Below are 13,932 nucleotides of genomic sequence, written 5' to 3' on the forward strand. Positions count from 1 at the left end.
TCCTTTTAAGTTTTTGTCCACTCCTGCATGTCCTGATTGAGTAAAAATGAAATACTGGGTTCCACTCTGCTTGATCATACCCTTCTTTGGGCTCTAACCCCTTTCTTGTGCCTCACTGCTCTTTGCATCAGGTCCAGATATAGTAGTTTGAGACTTCTACTGTTTGATCCCAACATATTCTCCAGTTTGGTTCAGTACTTCTTTTTGTTTCTGTTAAAATGGACTGTTCACTGTTATTTGAATTTTCTATCCATTTTTTACATTTTTGTTTTAAGTTGCTAGGTAGAGGCAGAGGAGAATAGGTTAAAGTACTTGGGCTGTGGTCTATTTCTCTCCTGATCACCAGGAGAATACTTATGGGACAGAGAGAAGACAGGTGGCCTGGTCTTTTCTCCTTAGAAAATGATGATAATGTAATCTTTTAGTGATTACAGACTAACGTTTACTATGAGCAGAGGCTTTATCCATGGAATACTTTGAGCAGGATGACTGAATGTGGCATTGCTTATGGTAAATAAACATATAATCTGTGGCTGTATGAAGTATATTTCTTTGGAAAATATCATATAAATAGTACCACTCTCTGGCACATAAAATTGAAGTATTTTATAACCAAATGCTCACTAATGTATGAGGTAACCTTTTTGCCTCACTTAGAGACCTCACCTGCTCTGGACCAGAGAGTGCTGGCAATGAGAGGAAAAAACCTGGAAGAAGTGCCCAGGCTGTCCCAGACTTCTCCGGCTTTTTGCCTGTACCTCTTGATTGCTTATTCCCTTGATATTACCTTGAGTTACTGTCAGCATAATCTCTGAACTGAGTGTGTCTGATTTGACAGTCCAAACCTGTTGGTTGGCTCACTACTTTTCTCCAGTGCTTGTTTGAAATCTTAACCATACTTCAAGGCCTAGTTGAGAAATCTCACTGGACCCTCTGAACCTATTCTAACCTATAGGGATCTTCCAGTTTCCCAAACTCATTTTAGACTTTATTGTCTACATGGGTTGCCTGTGGCAGTTTTTAGATTGTTGACTTACTTCATTCCTGTTTAACTTCCTGAAAAGTTGCTTAACTTTTTAATATTTATCCTTTTGTTCCTCAGGTAATCTCTAAGCTGAGGAACTAGAACCATGTTCAAGCTGTAACTAGCAAAGATCTTTATATACATTAAAGGCCCTCAAATGTTGTTAATTTGCTTTAGAGAAATGGAGGTCAAAAACCAGTGTTTGAATAGTTGGGGCCATTTTTAAAGAGTATTTAGGTGTTTGCTTCATTCTGATGTCTGAAGGAAAATCTAATGAAAAAAATGAAACTTCTGAGAAAGTTATTTTAGACTTTTATCAGACATTTGTTAGATTTTTCATAGTATTGTAAATATACTCTGAATCAGCAATACTATTTGTTTATCTTCTAGAGGGGCAGTTAAGACACATAAAAACAGGAGAACCATTTGTTTTTAACTACCGAGAAGACTTGCACAGGTGGAACCAGAAAAGATACGAAGCTCTAGGCGAGGTACGGTCATATATTCAACTTTAAATTTGTTGTTGTTGTTGTTTTTCCAATTTGAATAGTCAGAATAAAGTTTTCGAAGTTAAAGTAATTCATGAAGTCTTTCTAAAAAAATAGTGATTTTAAAAAAGGTTTTGCTTTTTTTTTATTTCAGTGGTTATGTTTGAAATGTATTCTCAGTTTAAAAGTTTTTATGTAATCATACACTTCCCATGACCTTAATATTTTGTAGTGAGTCATTACATCAGAAAACAAATTCATGCCAAATTTTATCTTTTAAATATTTTTAAAAAGTTGAATCCTCTGTTATTGCCAGGAGTAATACATGTTCTTTGAAGTGTTTATCTTAAAGAGTTACCTATGTTAATTATGTGAGGTGATGGATGTATTAATTGTATTAGTCTTGCTTATCGTTCTACAAATATATATGTATATCAAATCATCACAGTCAGTTATTCCTCCATATAAAGGTAAAAAAAGTGCTCATCTGTGTGAAGATTGATATTTATTTGGCTATTAATTAGGCCTCACTTATCTATGACTTGGTGAAGGATTAGGTCTTGTGACCATTTAGGTTTCTCATATGCTGCCACTGGGAGGAACCCTTGAAAATGTCATTTGTTATTCATGTGAATGTTTTGTTAAAGCCAAAAAGTTTTATTCATTCAGTATCATGTTAAGTAATTTTAATAAACTGCATAGGGACGCATTGGTTTAGTGTAATAACTACATACTACATTAGTTCTCTGACGAAAAGCTGTAGTTACTATATCCCTGTTTTGATTCTTTAAAATACTAGTCAGAATGAATTACTTGGTTAAGCAGTAGCATAAAGAATATGTGAAACTTTGTTTATGTTTGCTGGGAGACAATTCTCCATAGACTGCATTTCCACATGTGTCTGAACAGAGCACTGACAGCATTTGTTGTGAACTATCTTTTCGGGGTGTTTGTATAGGAAACAACTTGGAAGAAAGAGATTGTGTCTCCCTCCAAGGCAGAGAAAAGATTTGTTTGCTATCCAAGAAAATGCTCTTAGTGGCAGAAAATGGGCAGGTTTGCTAGCAACCCCTTTATAAGATTGATCTCCATAAATTTTGAGGTTCTTCAGCTATGGTACAGTCCCACATCATGCCTAGCCTCTATCCTTAGCCCATTCACATCACCTCTTTGGGATTTGAAGGACAAAAGAAAGAGATGAAAATAAGCTTGTGCTGCTTGCTATATATACCCTAAATAATAAACTCTTTTGTCTCTGACACAGGTCTAGTGTCTTTTGGTAGTATCCATGAAATAGCAGGCTAACTTGTTAGCTCACAAACAGGATAAAATCTCAGGTCCTTCACAGTTCTTGATATTGTTCTCTAACATTTGTAACTTAAGGATATTTAATGCCCTGAATAATTTCTGCTGCACATGAGATGTTTGTCAGCTTCCACTTGAATTAATTATGTGCAGCAAACTGGTTATTATGTTGATTCGAATATAATATCCATAGTATCTGACTTTACAGAAGAACTGGGGATGTTTCTTCTGTTTCATTTTTTTTTTTTTTTTTTTTTTAATTTTTTTTTTTTGTTTCATTTTGTTTTTAAATGTGGCTTACAATTTACTCTTTTCCATAAGCCATGCACATTTGTTCACTTGGGCAGGTGCTGTTCTCTAAACAGACTTTGCGCTTTTTGGTGTCTGCATCTTTTTTACCCTTAACCTGTATCCTCTAGCATCATCTCTGTCAAAATTTAACAACTGTGTTTTATTAGGTTATTTCATGTGTAAGTGATTCCTTTCTCCTCGGATGTCCTATCTTATGTTCATTGAACATAGGGAGGGTCACAGTTTTAATTTTTGGTGGATCTAACTCCATTATAATCAAAGCATCTTGAAATTTCACTTTAATAATTATATATAGATAGAAAATATTCTGCATTATCTAGATTTCCCACCTCATATGCCTACATTCACATTTGTGTTCATGAGCAAGTTGGCCCCAAAGGATCACCCAAAATCACAGGATTTATTCTATAATGCAATGTATCTCAAATATAGATCAGTGGACCCCCTGGGCTTCAAGTACCAATCCCATTTACTTCCCAATATATTTATCAAAAGTAAACATAACTTTCTAGTGTAAAACTTCCACAACAAAAGATCCAAGGATGAGAGAAGGGAAGTTTAGTTGTTAGCATTTTGTTCTCTACCATCTTGCTTCTCATATCCTGTTTGAAATACTTGTTTTCATTACTGATGTCACTGTTGAAGGTTGATTATTCATTGAATTTCATTTCCTACATTTTAGGATTATGTATGAGTTCTAGTTACATATGAATAATTGAATAATGATACAATTTTCACTATGGTGAATTTGGTGTTCATTATGGTGGAATTTAATAATGCATAGGTGGACCTATCTTTTTGTCCATATTCCTTCATTTCTATTTCTAAGCTATGCCTTTCAGTCAGATATACTTTCCGGTTCATACCTTGTACTTTTATCTTATACTGTTTTCTCTCTTTGAAATGCCCTTGTTCCCTTTCACAATACCCCTACCTCTCCCTGCCTTCAGATTTTGGCTCACGTGTCTCCTAGGAAGCCTTCTCTCATCTCCTTTGCCACTTTCTCTATCTCTTTTCTCAGTTTCCTTTCTTCTCATTCTCTTTTTCTGCCTATCTTGCCTTCTTCCAAGAACGATTTACGGTGACTTTAAATGTAAATATGCCACTTAGCAAGATTAAAAATTAAATTAAAAATAATAAAATAGAGTTAAAAAATATTGTTAGTAAACTAATGGCATGAGTTTGCTTTATTTCTCTTAGGATACTTCTGTATTACAGTATTTTTTTTAGTGCATGTTTTTTAGCAATTTGGGGAATTTTTTTTTGTTTTTTCGTGATATTTGTTGAATAGTAAATGATAAAATGTATAAACTGCTATAAATTCGAGAACTGTGCCTTTTAGGAAATTTCTTGATTTTAGGAATTTGGCCATAAAGATGTTTTCTTATCAGAAGAAAGGAAAATGAGATGCTAATGATAGTTTTCCTATTTGTAAAATGAAGCAATTTTCAATTATTTCACTCTAATTCCCTTTTAATTTCTAAGATTTGCAGATGATTACAGCTTTGCTGATTAAAATTATTTGATTAAAAGTAGTCTGTATTTTGATATGTTGTGTTGGAAAATTTTTATTCTTCATAGACAAACACTAGACTTATTAATTCACCATAATTCAGAAAATAGAAGTTCTTGTATAACTGTCTTAAAGTTCCTAGAAAGAAATTAACCTTTGCATTTAAATTCTGGAAATAATTTAGTACTTCATGTTACCAGTGAGATTGCTAGATGCATTGAGAGCCTATAGAAAGCATCTCACCATGTTCTGGACATAGAAGCATTGAAAAATCTCCTTTCTCATTGATGGATAGGGTGGAATTCAGCAGATAGTGCAAATTTGAGTTTATCGCTTAGGAGCTTGCCTTACTAAGATTGAAGTTTTAAGGTAGCAGATTCTAACATTGGCCAGTACTCTAAACCAAAACCCCTTCTGTTTTTTTTTTAGTAAGTTCCTACTAAATATTGAGTTTTGTCTTTACTGGAAAATTACTATGTATGTTTCATAACTGCCATTTTAGTTTATGTTTATTTCTCTCTTAAGGAGATTATTATAGCAGTCATTCAGCAGAAATTGTTTTTAAGACTTGCTCCTGAAATGCTCTGTCATTTCTATGTAAATTAAACTTATTGTGTAAATAAAATAAACTGAGATGTCAGTTTGTTTTTCGAATGCGGTTCTATAACTATACAAAAGAATACTCTTTGCATTCACATAGTTACCTTTTTATAGTCAAACAAATGCTTTTCCTAATACATATTTTTTTTTTACCATCTACATATAGCTTGATAAAAATATATAACCTATAATAAGTTTGGATAATTTATCTAAATTTAGAAAAGTACTGTCAGGGTTTAAGGAAGTGGGAGAGTAATGTGAAAGGGTAGCTTTCAAAATAGAATTCTTTGGTATATGTACAGGACTTGAATGCCAGAGAATAATGTTTTTGTAGGCTCAATTAGGAAGACTCCAAAGGCTATCATGTTAAGTAGTAAGTAGAGTTTAGACTTTAGACTTCATTTGTAAAAACTAGCATGTAATTTGTGAAATTCTTCTAGCTATCTCTTTCATGTCAATACTGAATTACTATTAAATGGAGAATTTGTAATCGAGCAGAAACTCTAATGAGAGGTTTGATTTTCTTGCCTAATTCGGGTCTTTGTATTTCCTTTAATATTTATCTTAATTACCTCTTTAAAAAATAATAAATGGTCAATGTGTTTAATAAGAGAATAGCAGTGATTAGTAGTTTTATAAGCTTGGCTCTTTACTCTTGGATAGAATCACACAAAACAACGAAGGGCATTTTTTTTTTTTTTTCCCACCTATGAAGCCATCTGGTCCTGCACTTTTGTTTTTTGGGAGTTTTTTGGTTACTGATTCAGTTTCTTTGCAGGTTGTCAGTCTGTTCAAATTTTCTATATCTTCCTGTTTCAGTTTTGCTAATTTATATGTTTTTAGGAATTTACCCATTTCTTCTAGGTTGTCCAGTTTGTTGGTGTATAGTTTTTCATAATATTCTCTTATAATTGTTTGCATTTCTATGGTGTTGGTTTTTATTTTTCCTCTTTCATTTGTGATTTTGAGTCCTTTTTCTTTTCTTTTTGCTAAGTCTGGCTAGAGGTTTATCAGTTTTGTAGATTTTTTTTTTTCTAAGAACTAGCTCCTAGTTTCATTGATCTGTTCTTTTTTTTTTTTTTTAAAGTTTCTATATTAGGTATTTCTGCTCTAATCTTTATTCTTTCCTTCTATACTGGCTGCTTTAGGCTTAGTTTGTTATTCTTTTTCTGGTTTCTTTTTTACAGGTTGTTTATTATTTATTTATTCATGAAAGACACAGAAAGAGAGAGGCAGAGTCAGAGGGAGAAGCAGACTCCTCGCAGGGAGCCCAAAGCGGGACTTGATCCCTGATCCCGGGATCACACCCTGAGCTGAAGGCAGATGCTCAGCCGCTGAGCCACTCAGGACTCCCTCTTTTTCTAGTTCCTTTAGATGTAATGTTAGGTTGTTTATTTAAGATTTTTCTTGCTTCTTGAGGTAGGCCTGTGTTTTTGTAAGGTGGATTTAATGGTCACGAACTCTTTATCTCTCCTCCTATTCTGAATGATAGCCTTGCTGGATATAGTGTTCTTGGCTGCAGATTTTTTCCTGTTCAGTGCTTTGAATATATCATGCCACTCCCTTTTGGCTTGCCACATTCTCTTGAAAAATCTCCTGCTAGCCTTGTGGGTTTTTTTCTTGTAAGTCCTTTTTTTTTTTTCCTTTTAGGATTTTATTTATTAGAGAGAGAGAGAGTGAGAGAGAGAGAGCATATGAGAGAGCACAAGTGGTGAAGGGGGGAAGGCTGCCCATTGAGCAGGGAGCCCTATGTGGGGCTCGATCCCTGGGATTGTGACCTGAGCTGAAGGCAGAGACTTAACTGACTAGCCACCCAGGCACCCCAGTTAATGACTTCTTCTGTCTTGCTTCTTGTAAGATTTTTTCTTTATCACTATATTTTGCCAATTTAATATAATATGTCTTGGTATTGGCCTGCTTTTGTTGATTTTGATGGGAGTTCTCTGTGTCTCTTGGATCTGGATGTCTGTTTCCTTCCATAGATTAGGGAAGTTTCAGCTATTATTTCTTCAAATAAATTTTCTACTCTCTTTTCTCTCTCTGCTCCTGGGACTCCGGTAAGATGAATATCATTACATTTGATGAAGTCACTAAGTTCCCTAAGACTGTTCTCATCTTGCATAATTCTTTCTTCTCTCTTTTGTTCAGCTTCATTGCTTTCCATTACTTTGTCTTCTGTGTCATTACCTCATTCCTCTGCTTCTTCCATCTCATCAAGGGTGTTTTTTTTTTAATTTTTTTATTTATTTATGATAGTCACACACACACACACACACAGAGAGAGAGAGAGAGAGAGAGAGAGAGAGGCAGAGACACAGGCAGAGGGAGAAGCAGGCTCCATGCACCGGGAGCCCGACGTGGGATTTCAATCCTGGGTCTCCAGGATTGTGCCCTGGGCCAAAGGTAGGCGCCAACCGCTGCGCCACCCAGGGATCCCATCAAGGGTGTTTTTACTCTCATTTATTGCACTTTTCATCTCTGATTCTTTTTTTTAAGTCTTTTATATCTGTGGTAAGGGTCTCACTGATGCCCTCTATTCTTTTCTCAAGTCCAGTCACATCCTTATAATTAGTGCTTTAAGTTCTCTAAATGTCACGTTATTTTTTTTTTTTAAGTCACATTACTTATAACTATTTCTCTTAGATCTCTAACCATGACCAGGTCTTGTTCTTTCATTTGGGATAAATTCCTCTATCTTCTCATTTTGTCTGAGTCTCTGCCTGCTTTTCTGTATTAGTAAAGCCAATTATGTCTCCTGTTAGTGAAAGTAATGACCTTATAAGGAAGAGGCCATGTAATGCCTAGGCCTGGCACTTTTGAGAGTGTCTCCGGTGTCCACTGTACTGTTTTTGGCTGCTCTCTCCTATAGGCCAGTTGACTTTTTTGTGCCTGCTCTTGGTAGTGTTTGAGCCCTGGCCTGAAAGTGGTGAATTTTAACTAGATGTGCTCTGGTTTGCTTGTGAAATGAGACCTGTCACCACCTCCACCAGAACTGAGGCCCTGTAGAACTCTCTGGTTGGGAGATGTGGTGTAAGCAGAGGTTTGTGCTGGTCTCCTGTGGAAGGGCCCATGGCTAAGACTGAGGCAGGCCTGACTGAGAAAGGCAATTCCATGGACTGCAGGGGGTGGGAACGCTTAGTGTAAGTAAGTTAGGTAGCCAGTGTCCACACTGTGCTGCTTCCTGCAGGTGGCTCTGTGTTTACTGTGAGGGATGGTCGAGAGAATTGATGCTGGCTGACTCCTTTGTTCTAGGAACCCTATATCTGTGAATGCTGTCTCTCAAGGAGATGCTCTGAGAAGAGCAAATAATCTCCCACTGTGTGCCCAGGTGCTCTTCAGATCACTGTTTCCATGCTGTATGCCCCTGGGGTTTGCCTGCCTTCTTCCTAATGCCCTCCAGGCTCTATCCCAGCAAGTCCAATGACCTTTAAAACTCCAGGCTTTAAGGTCCACTTGTTGTAAGAACTCATGGAATTCAACCTCTCTCATTTTCCAGGCCAATGACTATGGGGAAATAACCTCCTGTTCATTCACCTTTGTGCTCCTGCCAACCTTACTCTGTGACCACAGCTCCCTCCCCTCCACAACATCCATGATCTTTTTCTTCCCTAAACCATAGCTCTGCACTTCCCACTTTCTTCTGTGACTTTTTATCTCCCTTTATCTGTGGAGTTCTGTCAGTGTTCAGGTTGATCTCTGGGGTATTTAGAATGATTTGATAGTTATTAAGTTGTATTCTTGGGATAGCGTGAACCTAGGGTCCTATTCCACTGCCATCTTCCTCTCCGAGGGTTTTTTTCAATTGCCAAATTTAGGTATTTGGAATAGGAACAACTTAAAGAATAAGAGTATAAATTATCATTTAATATCAAAATTTTCAAATATAATGTGATTTTCTGTGTATAATTAATACCTTCATGTAATATGAAATTTACAGATCTTATGTTGTGGCAGAAAGGAATGGCTAGCCATACAGAAATATGGGTCCTGGTTTTGGCTTACTACTGTGTGTATAACTTTAGAAAAATAGCACTCTAATGTTTAGGATTTATAATTTACCTTTATTATTAATATTATGAAGGTTTAATTTCTAGTTTTTCTTTTCCCCTTTTTCTCTTAGTCTAGTTATTTATACTGAAATTGAATTTAACTTTCTCTGATAGAGATGAAAAACTGACCATCAGCCCAGAGTTGGTCAGCAGTTTTCTTTGACGTCCATCTCTCTTCAGCATCTATACCTATAAGTGGAATACTATATCTAGGATGGTATTAGTAATTGGACATCTTAGAATTGAAGAAGTAGTCACTGAAATAATGAGAAAACCCAACTGAAAAAACACTGTAAGCCTCTTAAAAACAAAGTGGCATTGACACTGTGTGGCAAACACACAGACCCAATTGAACAGAATACAAAGTCCACAAATACATTGAAAGTTTAAATACACATGGAAATATAATTTAGATTATAGTGCAGTTATAAATCACTGGGGAAAAATGAACTTTAAGTAATTGATAATCATTTGTAAGAATATAAAATTTGACCTTTAATCACAATATATACCAGAATGAACTCCGAATAGATTAGAGGTCTCAATGTAAAAAATTAAATAAAACTATGAACCCAGTAGCATTGATCATGTTTTTGAAATACCAACCCAGTATCAATGATTGTGGTTTTGAAATACTACTTCCTATTAAAGTAACATAGAGTCTTTGGAGAAATGTTGGATTCCATTGTGCAGCTAGAAACAAGTGACATGAGCCTGTAAAATCTTTTCATATCGGAAAGCAAGCAAATTGCCAAAGAATACTAGCTCTTCTAAAATTTGAATAGGAAAAGCCCCCAGGGGTCCTTGGGTGGCTCAGCAGATTAGTGCCTGCCTTCTGACCAGGGCATGATTCCACATCAGGCTCCTTGCATGGAGCCTGCTTCTCCCTCTGCCTGTGTCTCTGCGCCTCTCTCTCTCTCTCTCTCTCTCTCTCTCTCTCTCTCTCTGTATCTCTCATGAATAAATAAAATCTTAAAAAAAAAAAAAGGAAAAGCCCCCCCAACAAACAAAGAAAACCCACAGAAATCCCAACCAATGGGCAACATGGATAAACAAGGAGTTTAGGAAAAAGAATGCAAATAGCCTTTAAATATATGAAAAGATGTTAAACTTCACTCATAACAAGAGACATGTTAATGAAGACTATGCTAAAATAACAGTTCTCACCTGTCAGGTTGACACACTCAGTAAATGAGACTGTAGTGAGAAAGGACTTTTCATATGTTTCTGGTGGGAATGTAAAATAAAGTGGTATAATCTCTTTAGTTGAGAAATTGCCAATATACAAAATTACAGATGCATTTTCCCTTTTGTGTGAGAAAGGAGAGGAAATGCATATATTTGTTGTATGTTTATTTTTGTGAAAAAAAAGACTGGAAAAATCACCTTCAAATTAATATTTATCTTTAGAGGAATTTGGAGGAATGAGATGAAAGGATGGCATTGAGAAACAAACCTCTAATACCTTTCTGTGCAGTTTTGATTTTTGAACCATTATACATTTTAATATGTTAGAAAAAAAATACCACAAAATTTAGAAGAAGATGAAGTGTATATCTAGTTAGTAACATAATAAAAGAGAAAAAATAATTATTTCTGATGGACTTTGGATATAGTACTTGATACTTCTTTTGTTGGATTTGTTGAGAATGGCCAATGAAATGTTAAAATTAACTCAGTGCTTTATTAATAGTGATGTTGGTATAATAATGTTGATGCTATTTCATTAATATAGTATATTAAAGCAAATAAATATGTAAATGTAATTGTGAACTATAATTTACAGGATGAGATAAAAGAGTAACAAAGCAGTTAGGAAAACCCAGTAGACAAAACTTAAACTTAATTTTGGAATATCACTATAAACTCATTATATTTTTAAAATATATTTCCTAGTTCTACTCATCAAAAAGGCTTGGAGGTAGTAGTTCTCTCTTAACATGTGGTACCCTTAGTGCTAACACTTTGCTGTCTAAATGCCTTGCTTAGTAAAAAGAGTCAAGGGTAATTAGAGAAAAGGTAAATAGGGAAAATAGAAGATGAGCCTAGCACAACGTGTTTTACCAGTAAGGAAACACTTAGTCTAATGGAAGTATGTGAAAGGACAGAGGAGCCAGTCTGAAAGGGCTTCTTTTGGCCAAAATTGAGACAATTTGAATATAAAACATAATGAGTTTAGGTTCTAGTAATTATACAACATTTAATAAAAAGTCATCATTTCTTAATGTTTCTTTAAAAAATATTAATTTTAAAATATATATAATTTGCCATCATTTGTTGAAAATTAAATAAAAATTGGTAATCAAAGGGAGAGAATTAAGCAGCTAGTCTTTTTATAAGGAACTGTAGTTCATTTGCTGCTGAGGAAGGAATGCTCTCCTTTACCAAAGAATACTGGCTGGTAAGAGTAGTAAATATGATAGAATTATAAAATCACCATTTTGATACTTATGGTAGCATAATTCTTAAAATGCTTTTTGAAGATTCACATTTTCTGCTTATTCAATCAAACACTAATCTAGGTACTCCTGTGAAGGGACTTTGCAGATGTAATTAAGATTACTATTCAGCTGACCTTAAAATAGATTATTCTGCATTATCTGGGTGAACCCATTGCAATTATGTGAGTTACTTAAAACTGACAAGAAAGGCAGAAGAGTGAGTGACAAAGATTTAACAGAAGAGGAATTTATAAGAGAGATGCACTGGAAGGGAAGCCAGGAGATCTAAACATGAGGAGGACTCAACACATCCTTGCTGGCCCAAGATACAGGGCCCACGTTCGAGAACCAGACAAGCCTGTGGGAGCTAAGGGTGTCCCTGTACTCATAGCCTTTAAGGAAGCAGAGATCACTGGCCTACACATCCCAGCGAGCTGCTTTTGCCGACAGTCCAAAAGAGCTTGGAAGCTGACTTCTTTCAGAATCTCTTGATAAGAACCTGTAGGCTGTCACCTTAATTTTGGCCATGTGAAACCCAGAGCAGAGAAACCAGTGCAGACTTGTGATCTACAGATGTGAGATGCTAAATTGTCTTGTTTAAAGCTGTTAAGTTTGTTGTGATTTTGTTCCATTAATAATAGAAAACTAATGTACAACTCTTCCATGAAATAGTGGATTCAGAGAACGATCAGTGGATGCTAATTTCATTAGGTGAAACGATGCGAGGTTCTCTTTGCACAGTATATTTGCATAGTACCAAAGTATCACCTCAGAGATTTCTTGCAGTTGTAAAGGGAAAAATATGTATCTTAAAATAGAGATCTAACTGTGGGCACTTCACTTAAGTGAACAGTTAGTATTACTAGTAATAGAATAACTTGACATTTATGTTTTTTCTCATGTGATACAATTTGAAGTACAATGCCTTAACTGAATATTCTGGTTTTATATATTGAATCTGACTCTAATGAGACCTTTAGATGTGTCTTCCCATTCTCACAAAATAGGGGGAATAGAGAAAAAAAGTAAATGACAGCACGGGGACATGATCAGACAATGCATGTTATTTTTTATTTTTTAAATTGATCTTTTTTTTTTTTTTTAATTTATTTATGATAGTCACAGAGAGAGAGAGAGAGAGGGGCAGAGGCACAGGCGGAGGGAGAAGCAGGCTCCATGCACCGGGAGCCTGATGTGGGATTCGATCCCGGGTCTCCAGGATCGCGCCCTGGGCCAAAGGCAGGCGCCAAACCGCTGCGCCACCCAGGGATCCCTAAATTGATCTTTTTTTAAAAAGATTTTTATTCACTTATTTGAGAAAGAGAGAGCACAAGCTGAGAGGAGGGGGCAAAAGGGAGAAGGAGAAGCAGACTCTACTGAGCAGGGAGCCTGATGCAGGGATCGATCCTAGGACCCCAGGATCATGACTTGAGCCAAAGGCAGACACTTAACCGACTGAGCCAACCTGGTGCCCCCAAAGCTTGTTATTTTTAAATGCTTCTTCTTCTTCTTTTTTAAAAAAGATTTATTTATTTATGATAGACGTATATATATAGAGAGGCAGACACAGAGGAGGGAGAAGCAGGCCCACACCGGGAGCCTAACGTGGGACTCGATCCCGGGACTCCAGGATCACGCCCTGGGCCAAAGGCAGACGCTAAACCACTGAGCCACCCAGGGATCCCCTTTTTAAATGCTTCTTAATAAAGAGAAGAAAAAAGCCTATAGAAATAAAGAGAAAGCATATATTGGCAAAATGTTGCTAACAGTTGTTCAATCAAAGGGGGAAATGTAAAGGTGTTTATTGTATTATTTAACAACTTTTCTATACGTTTGAATAGTTTCACAATTAAATATTGGGGGAAAAATAGAAGATGATAGGAAACTTGAAGGAGCTTCTTTTACATGAGTGTGACTTGCTCTTGGCAGGCTTTACTTTAGTGTTCTTGGACAGTACTATTTTGTTTGGGACTCCTCAAAGAGTAGAATCTGGAATACTTTCCTGGGGATAACAGCATCCATTTTAGCACTTGAATTGTCTTCAGATAGTTCATTCCATTGTTTTAGAAATACTTTATTTAGTATTTTGTCTGAGGCATAAATGCATTTCGAGTCTTGGAGGGAATGAACTAGGTCCGTGAGTGTTGTGACAAGATTTTCTCATGCTCTTACATGTTTTACATATGTCAAGAATGCAAGG

At 35.9% G+C, this 13,932-nt stretch overlaps 1 protein-coding gene across 7 annotated transcripts in view; it reads left to right on the top strand.

The window, feature by feature from the left end:
• Positions 1-13,932, top strand: part of FAM172A (family with sequence similarity 172 member A) — a 418,896-nt gene that overhangs the window by 50,081 nt on the left and 354,883 nt on the right. For all 7 annotated transcript variants that reach the window (XM_041752634.1, XM_041752632.1, XM_041752628.1 and 4 more), the window contains one exon: positions 1,415-1,515. In XM_041752634.1, coding sequence (XP_041608568.1) covers positions 1,415-1,515 — 101 coding nt within the window. The remainder of the gene's footprint in view (positions 1-1,414; positions 1,516-13,932) is intronic.

This window comes from Vulpes lagopus, chromosome 4, assembly GCF_018345385.1.
Source record: "Vulpes lagopus strain Blue_001 chromosome 4, ASM1834538v1, whole genome shotgun sequence".
Classification (NCBI taxonomy): Eukaryota; Metazoa; Chordata; class Mammalia; order Carnivora; family Canidae; genus Vulpes; species Vulpes lagopus.